At 38.8% G+C, this 23823-nt stretch overlaps 1 protein-coding gene across 12 annotated transcripts in view; it reads right to left on the bottom strand.

Moving 5' to 3' along the window:
• DEUP1 (deuterosome assembly protein 1) overlaps positions 1 to 23823 on the bottom strand; it is an 81616-nt gene that overhangs the window by 54078 nt on the left and 3715 nt on the right. For 6 of the 12 annotated variants that reach the window (XM_053203781.1, XM_053203789.1, XM_053203788.1 and 3 more), the window contains exons 3-5: positions 14278 to 14325; positions 8635 to 8806; positions 6897 to 6992 (exon numbers count right to left, since the gene is read on the bottom strand). In XM_053203781.1, the coding sequence (XP_053059756.1) occupies positions 6897 to 6992; positions 8635 to 8806; positions 14278 to 14325 (316 nt within the window). Of the gene's footprint in view, positions 1 to 6896; positions 6993 to 8634; positions 8807 to 14263; positions 14326 to 23823 lie in introns of those variants that run through there. The other 6 variants (XM_027040016.2, XM_053203785.1, XM_027040017.2 and 3 more) reach the window with 3 other exon arrangements.

Here is a 23823-nt window from a genome sequence, read left to right as displayed (position 1 = left end):
TGCGGTAATGCTTGAATGTTCTGATTAGTGAAGACAGAACCAGTTATTAAAACTAATTATTGAAACTGAACACAATTCAGTTTTCATGTAAATCTGGGACCTGATGAACTGCACAGTTAAATGATTCACTTCATAAATGTTTTATTTAGTTCTGTTTTAATTTGTGTAGTAAAGCTCACAAATTTTAAAAACCAAGTTTTTTCTTTTACTTAGTGCCATCTTGTGTTGACAATTTTAATTTCAGTAACCCCATGTATAAGATAACAAGTGTATACTTTATTAAAGAAAATTGAATACTTAATTTAAAAGATACAAACAGCACAAACTACTTATCGATGACAGTTTATATAAATTTAAGTATCAAATTGATATCATCTTTTTCGTACCAATAAGGAAGAAAAACTTAGACTCTGTACTATTTTTTCTGTTTCTTGTTATACCTTCAAATAATAGATTAAAAGCAGCATGGTCCATAAAGTGAAGAAATTTCTATATAACTGTTTATAAGAGTTTTTTGGTTTTGCTTTAAATTTTGAAACAATTAAAGATTCACAGGAAGTTGCAAAGATTTTGAAGAGAGGTTCTGGGTTCTTCCAATATCGACATCTTGTTGAACTATGGTACAATAGTAAACCCAGGAAACTGACATTGGTACAATATATGTGTATAGTTTTAAGCCATCTTATCACACGGGTAGATTTGTGTGACCACAACTTTGATCGAGATACAGAACCATTCCATCAGCACAAAGACCTTCCTGCCTTTTCAGTGGCGCTCGTCTTCCCACTCTTAACCCTTTGGCAAGCACTAATTTGTTTCTATCTCTAGAATTTTGTCATTTGAGAATATTATAAAATGGAATCAAACAGTATATGACTTTTTGAGATTGGCTTTTTTCAGTCAGCATAATGCCTTGGAGATACACGTGTGTATCAATAATTCATGCCTTTTTATTGCTCAGTGTTATTCCATGCTATGGATGGAACTAGCATTTGCTGGACCATTTACATATTGAGACATTTTGGATGTTTCCAGTTGTGGGATGTCACAAATAAAGCTAGGAACAATTGTGTCTACTTTATCTGATATTAATATAGTCACATTTGCTTTCTTTTTCTTTCTCACATAATTTTTTAAATTGAGATATCATCCACCTACCATAAAGTTCACCCTTTAAAATATAAAATTAATTGGTTTTTAGTATATTTACAAAGTTGTACAACCATCATATTACTAATGTAATTAGTACCTCAAAAAGAAACCCCATAATATTAGAATGATTACACATTTCCTCCTGTCCCCAGGCCCTGGAAACTACTAACCTACTTTCTGTTTCTTTATATTTGCCTATTCTGATCATTGCATATTAATGGAATCACACGTTATGTGGCCTTTTGTGCCTGGCTTCTTTCCCTTAGCATAATGCTTTCAAGGTTCATCAAGGTTGTAACATGGACCAATACTTCATTTATTTTATGGCTGAATAGTATTCCATTGCATGGATATGCCACATTTCACTTATCCATTCATCTACTGAAGGACATTTAGGTTCTTTCTACTTTTTGTATATTACAAAGAATGCTGCTGTGAACATTTGGGTACAAGTTTTTGTGTGCATATATATATTTATTTCTCTTGGGTATACAACCAGGAGTAGAACTGCTGGATCATATGGAAACTCTGGGTTTAATTTTTTAAGGCACTGCCAAACTGTTTTTCCAAAGTGACTGTGCCATTTTCCATTACGACTGGCAATGTATGGGGTTCTAATTTCTCCATATCCTTGCTGACATTTGTTATTGTCCCTCTTTTTGATTATAGCTATTCTCGTCAGTGCAAATAGGTATCTCATGAGTTGATCTGCATTTCCTTAATGACTCATGATATTGAGCATTTTTTCATGTGATTATTGGCACTTGTATACCTTCTTTGGAAAGATGTCTATTCATCAATAGACATATCTTTGCCCATTTTAAAATCATGTCATTTACTTTTTATTATTGACTAGTATGAGTTATTTTTTAGTTCTGGATACTAGTCCCTTATCAGATATATGATTTGTAAATATTTTCTTCCACTTTGTGAGTCATCTTTTCACTTTCTTGAAGGCATCCTTTGAAGGACAAAGGTTTTTTTAATTTTGGTGAAGTCAAATTCATCTAACTTTTCTTGTACTCTTGGTGCCAAATCTAAGAAACCATTGCCTAATCCAAAGTCATGAAGATCTACTCCTATTTTTTTTCTAAGAGTTTTATTGATTTAGTTTTTACATTTAGGTCTTTGATCCATTTTGAGCTAATTTTTGTCTATATCTAGGTCTTACTTAGTTCTTTTACATGTGGGTATTCAGTTGTCCCTTTACTGTTTGTTGAAGAGACTATTCTTTCTCCACTGAATTATCTTGGCACTGTTTCTGCTTTCTTTTGATTAATATTTGCATGGTATTTTTTTCTACCATTTTACTTTCAACTGACCTACATAGGTATATCTGAAGTCAGTTTCTGGAGCAGGACATATAGTTGGGTTATACTTTCTTAATTTACTCTGTCAATCTCCATCTTCTAACTGATGTATTTAGGCAATTTCCATTTAATGTAATTATGATCTATCAGAGCTTAAGCCTTACTTTTTTGTTGTTGGTGGTTTTTTTCCTTCTGTTTTCCAGTTTTTTGGTCTCTCTATTTTAGCCTTTCTGTCTTCTTCAGGGTTATCTGAGAATTACTTAGAATTCCATTTTGGTTTATCTATAGTGTTTTTGAATGCATCTGTTGAATAGTTTTCTCAGTTGTTGCTCTAGGTATTATATTTACATAACTCACTACAGTCTACTGGCGTCAACATTTTACCAGCCCAAATGAAATGCAGAAGTCTTACTTTTCTTTATGTCCCTTTGACCTGACCCATTTAGAGCATTATTCTCTTAAGTATTTCCTCAACATACATTAAGAACCACATTAGACACTGTTATAATTTTGGCTTTAGCTGCCAAACAATTTAGAAAACTCAAGAGAAGAAAAGCAGTATGTTTACCCATTTCTTAATTCTTCCCATTGGTTTTTCTTCTTTCCTAATATCTCAAGATGCTTTCCTCATCATTTCCTTACTGCTAAATGAACTTTCTTTCGCCATTCTTTGGAGGTACGTTTACTGTGACAAATTCTCATAGCTGTCCTTCATTCAAGAAGGACTTGATTTTCCTTTCATTCCTAAGGATATTTTCTCTGGACATAGAAAATTCTGGGTTGACATTTATGTTGCTTCAGCAACTGAAAAATATTCCACCTTCCTCTGGCCTCCATAGTTTCTGATGAGAAGTCTGTTATCTGACTTGATTCGTCCCTGTAGGTAAGGTGTTATTTCTCTCTTGCTGCTTCCGAGATTTTTTTCTTTGTCTTTTAGTTTTCAGAACTTTGCCTATGATGTGTCTTGGTGTAGATTTCTTTGTGTTCATCCTGTTTGAGTTTCATCCAGATTCTTGAATCTGTAGGTTTACATATTTTGCCAAGTTTTCAGCCATTACTTCTTTGAATACTTTTTCAATCCTGCCCTCTTCTCCTTCTGGGACTCTGATGGCACAAATTTCCAATCTTTTGTTATAGTACTACATGTCCCTAAGTTTCTTTTTTTTTTAGTCTATTTTCTCTCTGTTTTTCAGATCCAGTAATTTCTATTTTGCTATCTTCAAGTGCACTGACTATTTCCTCCATCCTCTCCATTCTACTTTTGAGCCCATCCATTGACATTTTTTAGTTTGGTTATTGTATTTTTCAGAGACAAAATTTCTAACTGGTTATTCTTTACAGTTTTTCTTTGCTAAAACTTTCATTTGTTTCAAGTATGTTTGTAATTGCCCTCTGATGAACTTTTATAACGGCTTCTTTAAAATCCTTGTCAGATAATTCTAACATCTGTATTAACTCAGTGTTGGCTTCTCTTGGTTGTCTTTTTTCATTCAAGTTGAGATCTTTTTGGTTCTAGGTGTGATGAGTGATTTTTTTTTTTATTGAAACTTGGACATTTTGGGTATTGTGTTATGAGACACTAGATGTTCTTTAGGGACTGTATTTCAGCCATCCTTTTCTGACGGCATTCTGGCAGGGAAAGTGGGACACTGCCTCGTCACTGCCTTGGGTGGTGGGAGTCTAGATCTTGGCCTCAGCTGGTAACCTGAGGGAGGCATTCCTTACCACTGCGGAGTGAGAGTGGGAGTTGAGGATCCCCACTAGTCTTCACTGTACCACCCTGACTAGAGGGGCACAGGTGCCTTGTTACTGCTTCTCACATGGCCTTCACTGAAACTGTAGTGAGGGTGAGCAGCCTCATTACCACTGAGAGGCAGTGAATATCCTGACTCCTAATTAGGCTTTCCTTCATATCCCCAGGGGGGAGTTCCTCATCACCATCAAATGGGCATACTAGTCCAGACTCTCCACATGGCCTCCACTAACACCATGGGTTGGGGAGGGCCTTGTTAACACCTAGTGGTGACAAAAGTCCTGGCTCTCCACTCAAGTCTTCTCTAACACCACCCAGGCTGGGGAGCCGGGGATACCTCCTTAAAGGCTGGTGAGGGTAGAATCCAAGGCTGTCTACTCAGTCTGTGCTAGTGGGGTGGTTTGGAGCTGAAGTCTTTTTCTGTGGTGTTGGGCTGGAGTAGAGCAGTTATTTTCTAAAAGTGTGTAATCTTGGTAGGCTGCCTTTCCCAGGTCTGCTGTAGAGAGCAGATATTCCTTGGGATTCTTTCTATCTGTTTGTGCCCCTTGTAGTGTCTGGGTTGTCAGCGTCTCTGTCACCCAGACTGGGATACAAGGGGCAAAAAGAAATCCCAGGGAACTCACCACTATGTTGCTCTTTGGGTACCGACGTCCTAGTTGGCCTGCCTCTTTTCTCCACTTCTCAGAATCTTATGTGATTTTATAAATAATGTCCAGACTTTCTAGTTTTATTTAGCAGGGTCTAAAAGAATCAACTCCAGCTTTCCAGAAGTGAAAATCTCAAATATATACGCAATTTAATCATAGTTTCATTATGGTTAGAAGGAAAAGAAAATAACCTCTTTTTACAAAGGAAGCAATTTCTATGAGAAAGTTTTGGCAGAGTTGACTTATTCAAGGAACAGTGTGGTAAAGTATATCTTTAAAATATTTTAGTAAAATGCAATTGTAAATAAACCAGGAATATCAAAGAAGAAATCAGTAGAGTGAGCTAGCAGCAACCACATCATGTTTGCCACGAGATACCGTTTTCTGGTTAAAAACATGACATATTACTAGCCATTATGCAAACCAATTTAAGTACATAGTACTTTCCTTTTTCTCTCTTTTTCCCTTCCCTCTTTCCTTCTCTTTTGCTCTTCTTCCCTAATGCTCTTCTTAACTTTCTTTTAACACGAGAAGAAAAGAGAAGCATTAAACTGCAGTGGAGCAGATGGCTGCTCTCTCAACAACAATGTAGTGTTTCCAAAATGTATTCTCTGAGACACCTGTTTTCGGTGTTTACACTGTAAGACTGTACTATAGTAAAGTAGGTTTTAGCTTGAAAAATAAAAAGCATTCTGTGGTCAAATATGTTTTGAAAAATGATGGATGAAAAAGTCTAAATTGGTTTGTTGAATATGCACTGTGAATGTCCAAGAGCAGAGAGGAAGTAAACAGCATTTCCTAAACTCTCATACTAGCATTCCACAGAACAAATTTTTGTGAAACCGCCATAGGGATATTTGTTGGTTAGCCAGCAGCCAAGTCATAGAATAAAACTGCAAAGCATCAAATAGGAAGGAGTCATATGTTAAATAACTGCTCAGCACCTGTAAGCAAGTCTCAAAACTTTTTAATAACAGATGTGAAAAAACTCAGACATTAAAGATTTGGTAAGCAGTGACTGAACCAACTAAATATAATTTAGAGATATCTTCACTTGTATCTCAATTACTGTATTTTTTTCAAACTTATTTTAGATCGTGGACTCTCCATTTATATTGAACTATAGTGATTTAATATATATATTGCTATTTTAAAGCTTTATCTTTATACAAAAAAGAAGGTTGGTTGATTGCTTAGAGTCTTAGCAAGGAAAAACCATTTAGTTTCATAATTCAAGCTACCATCTAGTGGCCGCTATGTAAATTGCAGGCAAAATGTCTAGACTTTGGAGCTAGTCTAAGATTATAGTGTACTTATTAAATGGCATCATGTTTCATATTCCAGTCTTAATGGCTGATGACCTCCATAAGAAGCTATGTAATAAAGAATTAACTACTTTAGGCTCATTTGATTATATTATCACTTATGAAATCTTTGCACTTCAAAAATTTCTTAATCAAACAGTATTTCCCACTGATTCATTTAAAGCAAGACATGGCATCTACCAGACCTGAGATGACAGGTGATTACTGCCCTATGTTTTCTGTGCTAAGGGAGAGAAGACTTTTTGCTTGCCTTCACAGTGAGGTGACACAGGGATAAATAAGAAAGAAATTAGCATCCCAATGCAGAAGACCTATCATTTATGCAACAGTTCCACCACTAGCAAGTTATAAAGACCAGTTTTATCCTTTCAATTATCTATTTAATAATAGCAAAATTATTCTTTTGTTCACATAGCCAATTATTATCATATCATAGAAAGGTATCAGTCTTGCACTATGCTACTAACAGTTAAAGGGATAAAGGGCTGAGAGTCCAATAAAAAAGGCAATCTAATAACACAATGAAAGACAGGGTCAAACATATAACCTGTAGTTAAAATATAAGAATTATACTTGTATTAAAAATAGTCCATTTAAATAAAATTATTACAACTTATAAAAAAGTAACTAATATAATTTTATATGTTAAAACATATATCAAAATGTGTTAAATTATTATATGATATTAAATTACAATAGTTTTCCTTACTTGAGCTTTCAGGGTTTGTAGTTGTCCTTCATAATTCTGAGTCATTGCTAAGTTACATTTTTCCAGACTGTCCAATTTCTGTCTAAGTAACCCCACCTGCATCAAGAAAAACATTTAATTTTGATTCTTCTAAATTTTGCCTGACAAAAATCAGAAAATGTGCAAAAAAGGAGTACAATTTAAATAAAACTGCTGTGCCAAAACCAGAGTAAATATTTGTACTACAGTTCTTAAAATAGCTATTAATAATTAAAGTCACAAAACCAAACATTGCTAGCACTATTCCGTTGGGCACACATTCGGACAGTACAGTATGGATGTTTGACAAAAGATCCTTATCACCATCACACTTTAAATTAAGGTTTAGAATTTACTTTGCATTATCTTTTCAGGAGGCTATGTCATCATACCCAGGCAGAACCTCTACGGATACACCTCAGCTTTTATTTTTGTCTCCACTGCCTTCAGTGAGCTCTGCTTTGGTGGGACCATGGAGCAATGATCACATTTTTATAAGAAAGAAAGGAATAATATCTAAGAGGAGTCCTTAGAGGTTTGGCTGACAGAAATTGTCTGCTTAAAAAGCAGGAGAGGCACCTGCTGTGATGACACGTTGGTGTCATCACAGATATGAAAGTAAGAAAACAGTCCCTTGCATATTCCAGGTCTGATGGCCGGCCTTTACTACGGAGGGAAACCAGGTGTCAATAACTAAGTTAACTGTACCAAACAAGAACTCCGTTAACTATGTGAAAAACTAAGTTCTTTTTTCTTCTTTTTTTTTTAACGTTTATTCATTTTTGAGAGATGGAGGGAGACAGAGCGTGAGTGGGGGAGGGGCAGAGAGAGAGGGAGACAGAATCCGAAGCAGGCTCCAGGCTCTGAGCTGTCAGCACAGAGCCGGATGCAGGGCTCAAACCCAAAACCGTGAGATTGTCACCTGAGCTGAAGTCGGATGCCTAACCGTCTGAGCCACCCAGGCGCCCCTAAAAACTAAGTTCTATTGAGAGGCCAATAAAGGTAGAGAAATGCCTGATGAACAAGTTGACTGATGATGTTTTAGTATAGGATTAATGTAAACACCTTCTCTTATGCCTCACCCAAAAGAAAAATTCACAGACACAAAAGTCCACATTAGGTAAAGTGTATGGTTTTCCTGAACTCCTCCAGAGGCCCCAGAGCACTCAGATACTCTACAACCACCAACAGGACTGTAAGCAGCCTTACAGGGGCTGGGAAGCACCCCTCTTAAGAGGGTGCCCAGATATACACATACACCCCCTTCACCAAACACTTTTCTCCCTTGTCCTGCAATTGTGTCTTGGCATTTCACTTCTCTCAGGAAATATTCTTCTAGTAGATTAGAAAAGGCTCTTGAACTCGGCCATGTCCAAAGACACAGTTTGGACAACTACTTTGTTTCTACAGCTGCAAAAGCACTGACATCTTTGCTCGCAAACGATATTTATTTCACATATATACTGAATGTCTATTTACTTTTCTAGACGGCACTGACATTTTATGTTTGTCTGCATCAGCAAATTTGGATGGGTTTAGGTTCTGATTGTCACTTATTTGATAGAACACATTCAGCATGCTATGACAGAATTGTTAGCAATAAATGCTACTGCTGATGCCTGATAAAAAGGATACATAATGAAAAACATATTCTGAGGGAATAAATATTACTTATAACAGTCTGAGGAATTAACATGTTATTAACACATATATTCAGTACCTCTTGACCTTTCTGATCCAAACAAGTTTGTGCATTTGCCAACTCTTGATCCCGAAGATCTAAACGTGTCTCCAAAGCCCGCATTTTCCTTTCCCAGTCCAATTTTTTGTTGCTTACCATGATGTCAATTTGTTCCATTAATTCCTGAAGTTCGGCCTCACAAGGAGAAGCTCTGGCAATTGTCAAAAAGTAAAGCACATTTTAAAAGAGTGAAATGTGAGGACGGGAAAAATTATTCCATTGCTCTGAACAGCTTGATCAATTATTTCTTCAAATTGTTCAATTATTTAAACAAGAAGAAGTCTGAAAGCTGGGGATAAATTTTATATTAAAACTGAAAGCTAATTTCAGTGAATATACAGTACATTTTTTAAAATGACATTTTCTAAAGTATAGGTGCTGTCATAATATAATGCAATACATTGCTAAAGTGACTGCTTGTATTTTCTTCTTAGTGTAGGTGGTAGTGTATGGGTCTCCCAGAGCCAAAAGTTTTGACATAGACAAGGGAGTCCTAAAGTGGAAACACATCATGCGGATTATGTCAGAAACAAGGTCGCAATAAAGAAAGTTAGCTAAAAAAATAAAATTAAATAAAATTTTTAGAGTGGGCTGATTCGATGGCAAATTCTAATTATGAAAAATGGCTCAGTGCTCTTACATGTAAATACACATGTACCTATGTCTATCATAACTTGAGTAAATTTGATGCAGGCAAAGTGGGACTTCAGTCGTGCCTATCAAGGATTAGAAGGGCAACCCCAGGCTAGGTAGGACCAGATTCAAGGATACTAACTGAGCTACAGAGTTACTCCTCCAGGAGGGGAACTTGGCGTGATCTGGCTGGTATCCCTTGGGAAGGAATCTGATCAGGCAGGTGTGGGCAGAGTAATGTAAGTCTTTAGATAATGGTGATATTATTAGTCAGATGCGGGGCAATATCTTGGGTCTTAGAGGGTCTATTTATATTTGAAACAAAACTGTTGGTGAGAGCTAGATTTATGGAGATGCCTATTGTGTTTCTAGGGTAGGGTTCTCCTTCAAAGAAGCTGACGCATTCCACAGGGACCTGGCATAAGTCCAGTTAGTCAGACTGGACAAGCCTCAGGTTTCAGCCTAAGGAACACACAAATGTCCAGATTAGAAAGCAAGTTATTTCAGGATCCATTCAATGGTGGTGATGGGGCCTCTACTACATTTGTGTAGGCGTGAGGAAGGCAGGAGGGAAAGCCAGGTGAAGAATAATATTTTCTCCATTCGGTTTCACCAGGTCAGAATTTCAGAGGTGATTAAGGATCATTTAGCATTTTGAAAAACCTCAGGCCCGGAGAGGTCAAGGTCACACATCAATTAGTAGAGGAGCCAGATCTAGCTCCTAGGCAGCTGTCTCCCATCGTAAGCTCCCTTCTGCGCACCACACAGCAAAAGACATGATGCACTGAATAAGAACTTGCTTGAAACATACAGCATAAATTAGTTCCATTGCATTAGGGTCAGAAACAGGTATTAGAACCCAAAGAACTCAGAATTTCCAGAGTCACTTTCTAAAATGCCCAGTCAGCCTGAACATGGGATATTCCTGTGATTGGTTTATTCAACAGCAGACTCACCAGTTCTGTCATCAGAGAGCTTTTAAGTACAAAGTGCAATTCTACAGTCTTCTGGCATTCCTGGACGAAAGCCCAAAGCCTTTCCCATTTTTACTTAAAACCTAAAACAAACCTGAGGAAAGGAAGTACTAATTCCTCTATAAATAAGTTGATGGAATTTTAATTGGAGTTATGATGTGGGGGAAAAACAACAGAATGAAAAGAATAGTTTTCACACCGTTTTCTTTTCATAACAACATGTATCACCCTTTATTGTAAACACATTGTTTTTTTCTGCTATCGTGAGCTCTGAACGCAAAAGGACTGTATCAGCCCTTCTCATCACCATCTTCCTGGAGCTCAGCACAGCACTCCAGCATATAGCAGATACTCAATAAATTTTTGAAAAATGAACAAGTGAGCTCTTCTCTTCACTATCTCCTTGACAGGCAGGACTGCACCACGTGGACGGAATTGAAATACAGGCCGAAAGTAGAGACATCAGTATTATTAAATAAATGAGTGAATGGTTTCTTTCCTGATTATGACTACGCTGTGCAAAAATGAGGATATTAGACTCAAGGTGAAGGGAGTTTTACAAGTCATCTTGTCCAACCAGTGTTTGTATACCTTTCACAGTCTTAATAGCATCATCTATGATGCCCTACTGGTCAGATTCAGGAGGTTTAGAACAGAGTCCAAGATTCTGCATCACTAACAAAGATATCAAGTGATTCTGGCGCACACCAGGGTTTGTGATCTGTTTCACAATATCACTGCCAACAGGCCATCCAGCCTAGGTCTGAATGCTTCCTTTACCAGGAAACCACTGTCTGAGATTGCATCTAGACAGCGATGAGTTTCTTAAAGTTCTTTCTTATACTGAAGAGCTTTTTCATCCACTTATCTAATTTGATCCACTGGGACCATGCACAACAAATGCCTTTTCAACCCAGTAGACTAAGAGTACTTAATACAGTTATCAATATGTCAAATACAGCTATCAGTGTACCTCTGGCTTCTGCCAAGTTTTCTCAGCGTTCAAGAGTAGATATTGAACATTCAGACAGAGAATGGCTGGAACCTACGTTAACAGACTCTCACCCACAACCTCTACAGCAGTACTCCTAGAATTGTCAGGATGTGGTCAATGACTGAGAGCTGCCTTAATTTTTTCCCCTACTTCCAACTCAGGACCAATGAGAGAAAACCAAACACGCTCCTCAAATCAATCACATAGGATGCCCCGCTTCTACTAATCCTGCCTCCAGTTTCCCTGTGCCAACAGCCCCCATCCAAGACAGCATACGTGAAGCCTTCTCTTTTGTTCACTGTGAAGCTTTCCCACCTCGCCTTCGAGACTGCCAGATGCAAGTGATGGCTGCTGACGCCTCTGCTATATCAAGCTTTCAATAAGTAGGCTTCATTTGTTCTCATTTGGGTGTCTTTGTTTATTTCCACAAGTATCTTTATTTCCTTCAATTTCTCATAGAGATTTCTTTTTTTTTCCACCACTCACTACCTAGTGTACTGCCTAGCAAATACTAGACACTTAACATACATTTGTTGAACGAATGAAAAAGTGAATGACTATGGTAAGATTTTCATAATTTGGTGGCTCTCCTTCACAAGCCTGATGGCTCTCCACTGAACAAGTTCCTGTGTTGATTTCCTCCTTGAAATACACCGTTCAGAACATTAACTTAATCCCCCAGGTATGGTCTAATCAGTTTAGAGGGGGACTCTCACATCCTTTGTTTTAGGTGCTATCTATACTTTTATTCAAGCAGATGAGGATCACCTTAGCTTTGAATCTGGGAGGGGGAAGGGCAAAGCAGTGATATTATACCATGTCAAGGTGAGCTTGTTTGTTTGTTTTTGTTTTTGCCCAAACATCTTTTTTCATGCATGCTAAAAATAAAGCCACTATCTTGTGCTTGTTTCATTTTTGGGGGGTGCTCCAAGAGCAGGGCTTTATATGTATCCTTATTAAATTTCAGTGTGAGAATTTCAGCCTCTCAATGTAGATTGCTATCACTGGTCCTTTTTTTTTTTTTTTTAACTGAAAGAGAGAGAGGGGGGTAGAGAGAAAGCGCACATGCATGCGAGCAGAGGAGAGGGGCTGAGGGAGAGAGAAAATCTTAAGCAGGGTACATGCTCAGTGCAGAGACTGGCACGGGGCTCGATCCCACAACCCTGGCTGGGATCATGACCTGAGCTGAAATCAAGAATTGCTCAACTCACTAAGCCACCCAGGCACCCCTAGCCCTGGTTGTTTAATGAAGCAAACATTCATTCAGCGACTGCTGCCCACTGTGCGAGGAGCTGGGAAGACAGAGACACGAGACCAACTGCCTGTGCAGAGATACTTACAAGACAGGCACAATAAGAGACTGATGAATACATGGAGCTCTTCTGGGACTAGAAAGGAGGGGTACTGAATACAGATTTGGCCAGGATGGGTTACCACAGAAGCCTTCGTAAAAGGGCTTATGGGATCCTGTTTCTGACAGAAAATATATTCACTTTACCTCCCTGTTTTGTGTCAGCTGCGGATTTGAGAAGCATTACTTGTTTTACATATAAATGTTTTTTTCATACAAGTGACTGTAAAATATCATGAAAGACAGGATGGAGGACAGAGCTCTATGGCATTCTACTACATTCTGAAGTCCTTCAGGGTGACAGGGATCCGTTGATTATTTCTTTTCTTATAATCAGTTTCTAACCCACTTAATTAACCTTACAATTTTTTTCTCCCTCTCCCCATAAAAATGTCATGAAAAGCCCTGTAAAATATCATGGCAAAGTCCAAATAAAATTCTATCAATATGCTTGCAGACGCACCAGCATATGAGCCCTGTGAGCCAAGGCTGACCTAGTCTGCAGCGGTCAGGGCGTGTCCGTGCGGAGTCCTGGTGACCCCCGCTTCTTCCGGATGCTCGCAGGCCACCCACGACTCCTTCCAGAGTACTACCGAAGATCCAGTCACATTCAGGCTTACGCTAAACCCAGCTTTCTGTCAAATTTAATATTCTCTTTTGAAATTCAATTGTCTCATCTTCCAGGATGTCTTCCTTTCTTCAGTTTTTCAGAGATAATTAAGAGCAGTTGAGCTGTCTCAGCAGCATCAATATTTGCTCCTAAATCTAGAGAACTTTAAAATAAAATACAAAAGGCTTAGTTTAGCCTTCTTCACAGAGCTCAGCACTAACATTATTTATATTTTCATTTCTTCCTTTAGTCAAATGCTGACTGATGCTATGCTAATTGCTTTCCTGTTCTTGCTCTCACGGATCCTTACAACATCCCATAAAGTAGGACTTATTATTCCTATTTTAGAAAAGTTGAATGAGGCACTAAAAAAGAAAAAAAGTACTCCAAGTCTTCTAGCTTTGGAGACTGGGTGGATTGTAACTGATACACTACTTGAGACATACAAACCCTGAGCCTTACTGTTGGGTTTATCCTTGGGAGCAATTCACGAGAGAAGGATTCTGGGGTCAGAACAGAAGTCTTTTTGTTGTTGTTGTTTTTAATGTTCATTTATTTCTGAGAGAGAGAGAGAGAAAAGGAGAGAGTGGGGGAGGGGCAGAGAGAGGGAGACAGAGGATTCGAAGCGGGCTCTGCACTGAGAGTGGAGAGCCCCGATGCCGGGCTCAAACTCATGAACTGTGAAATCATGACCTGAGCTGAGGTCAGATGCTTACCCGACTGAGCCACCTAGGTGCCCAGAGGACAGAAGTCTTAAGCCAGTAGGAAGGGGGCACACTGAGACTTGCAGGGTGACAAAACAGTCTGAGGAGCCTAGAGTCAAAATATCAGGATGTCAAATTTAAAGATGAAGAAAGCAAAATAGAAAGCTGATGATATAAATGGAGGTAGTAGTGGCCGGTGTGTTGGAGGGGACAGGGGAAGGGAACGTGGAGAGGCATGCAGAGTAAAAAGAGCTGGAGTAACATACATGTCCATCAGATACAATTCACCCAGTCTCCATGGACATGTATGTTACTCCAAAGTCCTTTCACATATAGGCTTACATGCTGGTTCTTACAAGAGCAGACCTTTATCAGATGGCTGTGGTTGTGGTAGGGTCCCCACCCTAAGGAAAGAAAAAAAAAAACAACTCAAGGCAACCTGGCTATACACATACGTGACAACATCCCTATGACCTTGTAACATGGGACCACTTAATCAGACTGCATGTTTGTGTGTTACCATATATGGGAGACGAAGAAGTAAAAAGTATATAAAAAATTTGGTCATGTGGCATTCAGGGCTCAGTTCTTTGGGTACGAACCCAATGGAGGGGTGCCAGCAGGAATAAAGTTGCTTCCTGGAAAGAAAAGCCTCGGTGTCATGACTCTCTGTGTGAGAATCCTGCTACACGGTGACCATATGATCAATTATGCAAACTAGGACAATTCTGAAAGTGAAAGGGGCACTAATGATAATTATGCCAGGACAATAGGTATAAAGCAGTGATTATTCTGGGCAAACTGGGATGCGGCGTCAGCCTACCCATCATCAAACTGGAAAATAAAAATGGATAAACAAGTCCACAAAAAAAAAGTGAGTTCGGGCACCTGGGTGGCTTGGTTGGTTAAATGTCTGACTTCGGCTCAGGTCATGATCTCACAGCTCGTGAGTTCGAGCCCCGCATCGGGCTCTGTGCTGACAGCTCAGAGCCTGGAGCCTGCTTCAGATTCTGTGTCTCCCTCTCTCTTTCCCTCCCCTACTTGTACTCTGTCTCTCTCTCTCTTTCTCTCAATAGTAAATAAACATTAAAAAAAAAAGTGAGTTCATTTTGGGACATAGATAGCAGAATAGAAATGGATCTTCAGCTTGAGAGAGAGAAGGGCATTTTGGGACATAGATAGCAGAATAGAAATGGATCTTCAGCTTGAAAGAGAGAAGGGCAGGCTTAAAAAATAAATATGGAAGTCATCATGGAAGAAGGGGAGGGAATGAGGAAGGGAAGCATAGACAGAAGAGAAAAAGGAGACTATGGAATAGTCTAAGGAAATGCGTTTTCAAAAGGTTGACGAGCAATATGAGCAATCATACTGGGTCTTAACTTTTCCAAAATATTGTAATGAAACACATTCTAAAATGTAGTAATGTATTATTTGTCTTACTTATATTGCTATATATTTGGTGATACCAGTATAATTTAACTTTTCTGTGGTGGCTCACAGACCTATTCTTATTCCGCACGTCAAATACCGCACCACACCAGAAACTTAAATAGTATGGAATGGGAGAGCTCCCAGAAGTCCCAGAATCCACTTCCATAGACATGTCTGAGATGTCTGCCTGCTCTTCACTCGATTGTTCCTCCTAAAACAGTAAAGTGAAAGGCTTCTACTTTATGACCCCTAGATCAGAATTTCACAGTTGCCCTTGTTCAAAATTAGTTACTAAATTATAGCTAAAAATAGCTCTTCTCAAGCACTTTTCTTGTTGTCCAAAAAATGCTATTTACCGTCATCCTTAGCGTGTGCTGACTTAGCAGTGTTACAATGCCTATTTTTACTGCACATTTGAGATGGTGGCTCATATTCGGTCCATTCTTCTCCCTCATCTGCAATAAGCTTAATGTTGATATGTAGAGGAGGTATAAATCCCACTATTCCTAAAAAGCATGCTTAGAAGTACTTTTAAAGGCCTCCATCATACTCATCAAAGACATTCAGAGAAATAAAATGTGCAATGTTGATAGCTTCCAACTCCCTATCAATGTTTCATCAGAATTCGAGGTATATACAAACTTTAAGTCTCATATTTTTACATTCTAAAAAGAGTGGAGGATCTTCTAAACACATGTATTACAGATAAATTTTTTCTTGAAACTTTTTGTATAATGACTATTTATTCTAGTTTCAATGACTATTGTATTACCTGTATTACAGATAAATTTTTTCTTGAAACTTTTTGTATAATGACTATTCTATTCTAGTTTTAAATAGAAAAGGATTAAATGACTATCCTCACACATACTAACACTGCAGTCTTTCCCCAGATAGACCTTTTAGCAAGAGGGAATTTTAATTGTCCTAGAGATTGGCTTACAGAATCCAAACTAGTGCATATGTAGCTTATTATGAATGATGCCATGGTTCTGTGTGTTAATATGAAATAATATTGGGATTTACCCCAGGTCTACTTCACTTTGCTTCTTCTGCAGACAAACTAGAAACTAGAAATTGTCAAATTTGATTACTCTGGAAAAGATTATGTGTGGCTGGGGATAAAGGGTGGAGGGAGAATAATGGGGGTAGAGTCTGGGCCATTCAGAAGGCAAGAGAATCAATCAAATTAAAAAGAATTTTCAGTGCGCAAAAAGACTACTTTACTACAATTTATTAAACTACCAAAATATTGACTTATAGTAGAATTTTTTCTTACAAATTGTAATTAAAACTGTATTAAACTAAGAAACTGGGAAGTACGGTTGTGTTTAGGAATTAATATATCTCAGAGGGAAAGAACACTTTAAAGGTTAAAAAAGATGCACACATAGAGTACTGCTTTAAAGGGTTTTTCTGAATTAGACGTGAGAAGCTATACTTTAATATCCATCTGTCTTGGTTCTTTGAAAATACGACTTTCATGGCAGATTTAAAAAATCGGCAGATCATGCAGCAGATTTTTAGGAAGGATTTGATAAGATTCCATGAACGAGATGAATGGCTAAGATATAAGTCACAGAATAAAAAGTAGAGTAAATGATTTAGTAGAGAAAAATGAGGCTTTCGGTTGAAGACGGATGAACATAAACATTTTGCTCCCTTCCCAAATTCTACTAAAATAAAGCAAAGGCATATTTTTAAGCTACGAGCACAAAAATAATGGGAGCTAGCAGTAGAGAAAAAGCCAGGAAGCAACCCAGCTAGGTAGAGGGTAAATGCTGGTGGCCCAACTTACACCCTCTAAGTAGGAGAATTTAAAAGAGTGTTCTCTAGAATCTGATCAGTCTGAGACAGGCACTGAAAGAGACAAGCCCGATGACAAGTAGAGAAGCCCCGTCAACAAGCCCCGCCCACGTCCAGCGGAACTTCCGATCAGCTTCCACTCCGCCATCTTACACAGGAGCGAGCAGTCAGGGATCACGGACGTTTGAGAAAAGCACTTCAACCAACTTGCTCAAATACAAACAGAAGGTGATTTTTTGAAGAAAATTTGGCAGAAAAGAAGAAAACTTCAAAAAGTAATAGTTAAGACGCCAGAGTTATTAACTCCGGAAGAAAACAAAATGTTATACAGGGAAGGAAGCATCATCATCCCAGTATGCTATGGCTCAAAGGCGAAGAGCATTTACAAAGACATAACTAGGCAAACAGAATATTGATCCAACCAAAATTATGGTGCATTGAGAGGATGATGGAAGAAAGAGAAGTGTGTGTGTGTGTGAGAAAGAGAGAAAGAGAGAGAGAGAGAGACCGTGGGCATATACGTGTATGCGACCATGTGTGTGGTGGTGATGAGGTAGTGAGGCAGGAAAAATAACCACTGTGGATGTCAATAGATAACGCCTAAAACTGAAAAAAAATCAAGAAGTAGCAAGAAAACCATGCTATTTAGAGATATAGAGATAAATGCCAAAAGATTCAGCCAAAAGAACTGCCTCAGGAGGGAACAGGAGATTGTTGTTTTTTGATTACAGCGATAAGGAACCAAGTGACTTCTTAAATTACATACATGTGTGACTAAGTAAAGAAAGATCCGGATAAATGTTCTTTTTTTAGTTAAAGATATGTTCTTTTATTTTTTTAAGTTTATTTACTTATTTTGAGAGCGAGAGTGGAGGAGGGGCAGAGAGCGAGAGGGAGACAGAGAATCGTAAGCAGGCTCCAGGGCTGTCAGTGCAGAGCCCCATGAGGGTCCTTGATTTCATGAACGAAGAGACCATGCATGACCTGAGCCAAAGTCAAGAGTCAGACACTTAACCACCTGAGCCGCCCAGGTGCCCCTAGAAAAGATATGTTAAAGAAGTAATCCATTATATGTGAATCCACTTATACAAGGAAAGAAACATTTGTAAAAGCAACGTTGCAGAATTCATACATTTAGGGACTCTATATATGTATTATGTTGACCTTAGGCTTGCTCAGTGCATTTGTGTAATTCCTATTTAGAAATGCCCGTCAAAGGTTACTAAGCATAAGTTTTAGTAGTCTTCAGTTCTACTAGACTGTAGAACACCTTGGCTGGCAGCTGTGCTGAGCCCTCAGGGAGTTGCAGCTGCACTGTAGTTGGTGTCCAGATTTTGTAAAAAAACTGAATTAGTTTCTCTTGTAGAGGAGCAGGGGCCAGGAGAAAGGGGGGCTGTGGAGCAGTTATTAGGGCCTGGGGTGAGGCATGAATTGAAGGATGTGGAGAACTATACCAGAGCCACACCCTCAGAATGACTGATTATAAAGGAGTTGATATAAGAGATCATTTCAGACACCACTTATTCATATTTTTGATGAAAGTCAAGGGTAGATTGCATTGATAAAACTGTAAAAGGAACAATGAAAGAGGCATGCAAAAAAGAAGTTCTTGGAAATAAAACATGGTTGCCAGTACCAAAGATCTCAATAGAGGCAATAAAAATAATGTAATCGGTGCTGAAAGAAAAGAGAAAAGTCAAGAAATTCCTCCAGGACATAGAGCACAATGGACAACAATGGAAATTATGAGAGCAAAGAAAGATATAATCCTTCTAGGAGATGAGAATGAAACAAGAGAGTGGAGAATTACTAATCAAAGAAATAGAAGAAAATGTCACTGAGTTCAAAAGATTTGAATCTTTAGTGTAAAAATGTTCACCAAATACAGTGAAGGGTTATTGCAGAAGATTCCATACATAGAAAGTTAATCCAGTAAATTTGTAAATTCCAAGGATAAAAAGAAATCCTATAGGGGCACGTGGGTGGCTCAGTTGGTTAAGTGTCTGACTCTTGATTTCTGCTCAGGTCATGATGTCAGGGTTAGTGAGTTTGAGCCCTGCATCAGGCTCTGCACTGACAGTGTGGAGCCCGTTTGGGAGTGTGTCTCTCTCTACCTCTCCCCCACTTACTCTCTCTCTCTCAAAATAAATTTTAAAAAAACTTAAAAAAATACTATATAAAAAAAGGAATTCTATAGACTTTCAGACACACACAACATGGGGGGGGGGAGGGGGGAAAGGAAGAAAGGACAGACCTGAAAGACTGGTATTGGATTTTCCCTCTGCAATACTCAGTGCTTCCAAAGAGCAATGTTACAGAGTTCCTGTATAAGAGTATGAGTAAGACATCTGAACATGTAACAAGTTAAGAAGTATGTCACCCATGTTCATTTTTATGAAAAGATTACCTAAGGAAGTACTTAAGTCAAATTAAAATGAATTCAAAATTTTTTAAAAATTAAGAACAGGGATGGGTGCCTGGGTGGCTCAGATGGTTAAGCATCTGTGCCGGGCTCTATGCTGACAGCTCAGAGCCTGGAGCCTGCTTCAGATTCTGTGTCTCCCTCTGTCTCTGCCCCTTCCCCGCTTGCACTCTCTCTCTTTCTCTCAAAAATAAACATTAAAAATAGTTTTAAAAATTAAGAACAGGGATGATTTTGCATACAAACAACAGTAATAAGCAATGCAAACTTACAGCCATTAATAAAGGATTCTAAAATAAGTGGAATAAAATAATAATTAACATTATCCTATATGTAATAATTTATATATAAATTAATAGCGACCAGGAACTAGAAATCCAGATAACTTTTTGGAGGTGAGATAAAGGAATGGGGAAGCACAGGCGCTACTAAAAGTTAAGTCTTTTTTTTTTTTCTTTCAACGTTTCCTTATTTTTGGGACAGAGAGAGACAGAGCATGAACGGGGGAGGGGCAGAGAGAGAGGGAGACACAGAATCGGAAACAGGCTCCAGGCTCCGAGCCATCAGCCCAGAGCCTGACGCGGGGCTCGAACTCCCGGACCGGACCGCGCGATCGTGACCTGGCTGAAGTCGGACGCTTAACCGACTGAGCCACCCAGGCGCCCCTAAAAGTTAAGTCTTAAAAGAGAAAAAAGGATGGGGGAAGTCAAAGATAACAGTTAAAATTCAAGATGCCAAAAGAGAAACCCAAATTTACAATGTTTGTAGAAAGTGTTCATTGAAAACTTATAAAATAGGATGTAAAACTTTTAACAGAAAATGAGGAAAAAGAAAACTAGCTCAGAGTAGCACATGTGGGGAAATCAAAATGGGTCAAACGTTAGCATATTAGTGATCATAAAATCCTCTTTTTAATGGCAAAGACTCTCCAACTGAGGTATTTTTTAAATCTAACCGTATGCTATTTACAAGAGACACAATATTAAAAAAATGAAAACAAGGAAATGAGATAATAGAAAATATATATCGGTGTCTATTTCTGATTTCTGGCACACAGCTCCTAAAGCCCTTTCATTTCCTAAGTGGTAAGAGTGCTAGGAGCATGTTTTGTTCTGATATTTAATCTTCGACCCTGGTTTCTGAGACAGGGATTCCGAAACCTTTGTAATTTCTTGCGTGATAGGAGTACCTTTCGTTCTAACGAGGAAATTTTGTGTGGGCTCCCAGAATGAGAGCTGGTCACCGGAAGGACTCAGCCATGGTTGGAAGCCTGGAATTTTCAGCCCACCTTCCATGATCTTGAGAAGGGAGAAGGGCTGCAAATGGACGTAATGATCCATTATGCTTCCATGACGAAGCGCCATACAAATTCCAAAAGTATGGGATCCAGAGATCGTCTGGGTTGGTAACACAGGAAGTGCTGGGAGGGCAGCACACCTGGGCATGGAAGCCCAGCACCCCTTCCCACGTAGCTTGCCCTATGCCTCTCTTCCATTTGGCTGTTCATCTGACAAACGTGTTTATCCTTTATCCTGGTAAACGTGTTCCCTTGAGTTCTGCGAGCTGCTCCAGCAAATGCATTGCGCCCAAGGTGGAGGGCGTTGGAACCCCCCATAGGAGTATCTGGTCAGAAGCACAGGTGACAACCTGGGCTTGTTACTGGCAGGAGGAGCAGTCATGTGGTACTGAGCCTTCAACCTGTGTGATGGCATGCTATCTCCAGGTAGATAGTGTCAGAATTGAGCTAAATTGTAGGACACCCAGCTGGTGTTACAGACGATTGCTTGGTGCAGGGAAAACCTCCATGCATTTGGTGACAAGGGCATCAGAAGTGAAGGGTTCTCTGTGAAGGTAAAGGAGGCACACAGGGAAGAAAAACGTAGTAGGCAAGAACTGGGTTTCTCCCACACAGAAAGGAAAAGACGGAGTTTCTTCTATTACAAAGGGGATGAACAAGGATATTACAGACCAAAATAAATTAAAAACAGAACAGAGATGGCAATATCAATATCAGGCAAAGTAGAATTTAAAACAACAAAACACGTTCACTTATATTTGTGAGATATTTTATAAAGCTAAATCATATAATATATCAAGATATAACATCCATGAACCTCAATACATTAAGCAGCAGAACACTGAAATATGTAAAACAAAAACTGTTTGAACTATAAGAATTGGACAAAACCACAATTATGGTGAAGATCTTCCATAAAATTTGATAGATCAAATAAACAAAAAGCAAGGTAAAAATGGATTTGAAAAACATAATTTAAATATTATTAGATCTTATTAGAGGTCTGATGACTTATGTAGAACTTTGTAAACCTTTTTACTTAACCAATACAGAATATACATTTGTTTTCAAATGTCCAAAGGACATTTATAGTAGCTGATCATGCAAGGGACTATAAGAAGACTCTTAATGAGACTGAAATGTCACATAGGCCACAGTCTGTGACCATGGTGGCAGGGAGATTAGAAAGGAATAGTAATAAAAATATAATTAATCCCTCCCTCACAACTTTCATGTCTTCAGTATCTCAAATTAGTCAAACAGAAATCAAAGCTGAAATCGCAGGCAATTTATTTAGAAAATTAGAGTGGAAACATTAATAGGATGGCCCCACAGCAGAACTGCGCTCAGGAGAAACTTGAGCTTGAAAGGCTTTTATTACTTAAAGAAATCATAAAATTCAGAAATCATAAAAATAAGCGAACCACATTTTTTTAACTAAAAAAATCCAGAGAACAAAAGAAGTAAAATAAATCCAAGAAGGACAAGTTAATAAGAGTAGAAATTAATAAGGAAGCTGAAACAAAGCAAACTGTAGACATGGTTCTCTTAAGCAGGCCAAGACAGATCATTTGCTCATTTATAATTATGTTCTGGGCACACACTCTAAAAACAAATAAAAAGGACAAACTCAAACATGGCTGTTTTGATTAGAAGGAGTTTAGGTTGATTATGATGGCACAAATACAAACACCTATAACTGGGGGGAAATCATGGATTTAAAACGAAAACCAAACCCTGCTGCAACCCAGCTGTTGGAGAATAATTCACCTAACAAATATTCTGTGTAAAAACGCCCACCTTACGCCTTCACGCTTTCGGTTCCTGCTGTCTGGAACTCTCTTTGCCTAATATCATCTTTGCTCAAATGTCACCTTAGCAGGGAATGCTGGTTTGACCATCCCGTTCATCTTCTCATCCTTGGCCAGCTTTATTTTTCTTCACATCACCATAGAAAACATGTTAATGACTCCCACTGACCCTTGGAGGAGTGGTCTCTGTTTTGTTCACTGCTCTTTTCCTGGTGCTTACAACAATCAATGGCTCATAGGAGACTCTAGATACGTATTGTTAAATGAACGTTGCACCACAAAACATTACCGTATGTAGGTGACATGCTTTGATAAGCTCTGTAACATGCCCCTGATGAAGTTTTACCGTCTTTATGATCTAGATTTTTACATATTTCTCAACAGCATGAGGGACAGAAGCAAAGTCAACCTGACGCTTCATGCTTTGTAGGCCATGGTAGACAATGTCTGGTCCCATGTCTGCGGGGATCAGTAGGGTACTTGCTCATGGAAACTTCTAGTAATTCTCATTCACTTCTGGGGCGGGGGGCGAGGGGAGAATTTGGTCTATACTCTAGCCTACACTCTAATACACTTGCAATCACATTGTACAAGTGCTATAGCTCCCTACTAAATTCTAAGTTGTTTAAGGTCTGTTTCTTAATGATCTTTGTATGAACCAGAAAACTTAGTGTTGTGCTTGCCACACATTCAATATTCCACACTTTTCCCCCAAAAGAATGAATGAAGAGAAATAGCAGTCTCCATGGCCTCCGATCTGGCACCCAACCTTAGGTCTGAGACCTTCAATCTGCACCTAGGCCCTCAGTGCCATCATCACATCAGGGACCTAACACCTGCTCAATCCAGAATCCTAACCTGGCTCTGCTTACAGATATTCTCACTGCCCCCATTTCCAATGTAGCAAAGGATGCCGGGATTAGAACCAGACATATCTGAATTCAAATCCTGCCTTCTCCACTAACCAGCTGCATATTCTGGGGCAAGCTGCTGCTTTATTTCTCTTTCTTTTTACCCTTCTGAGCTCAGAAATGTGGCCGCAGCTGCTAACTGTCCACCAATATCCACTCTTCTTCCTTTTCTCACCTAAGCTTTAGCTGGCCATAGAGCTGCTCAGTTAGAGATCACACTTCCC

This window comes from Acinonyx jubatus, chromosome D1 (genome assembly GCF_027475565.1).
Source record: "Acinonyx jubatus isolate Ajub_Pintada_27869175 chromosome D1, VMU_Ajub_asm_v1.0, whole genome shotgun sequence".
Classification (NCBI taxonomy): Eukaryota; Metazoa; Chordata; class Mammalia; order Carnivora; family Felidae; genus Acinonyx; species Acinonyx jubatus.
The sequence above is the reverse complement of the archived record's forward strand: the minus strand, read 5'-3'. Positions and strand labels throughout refer to the sequence as shown.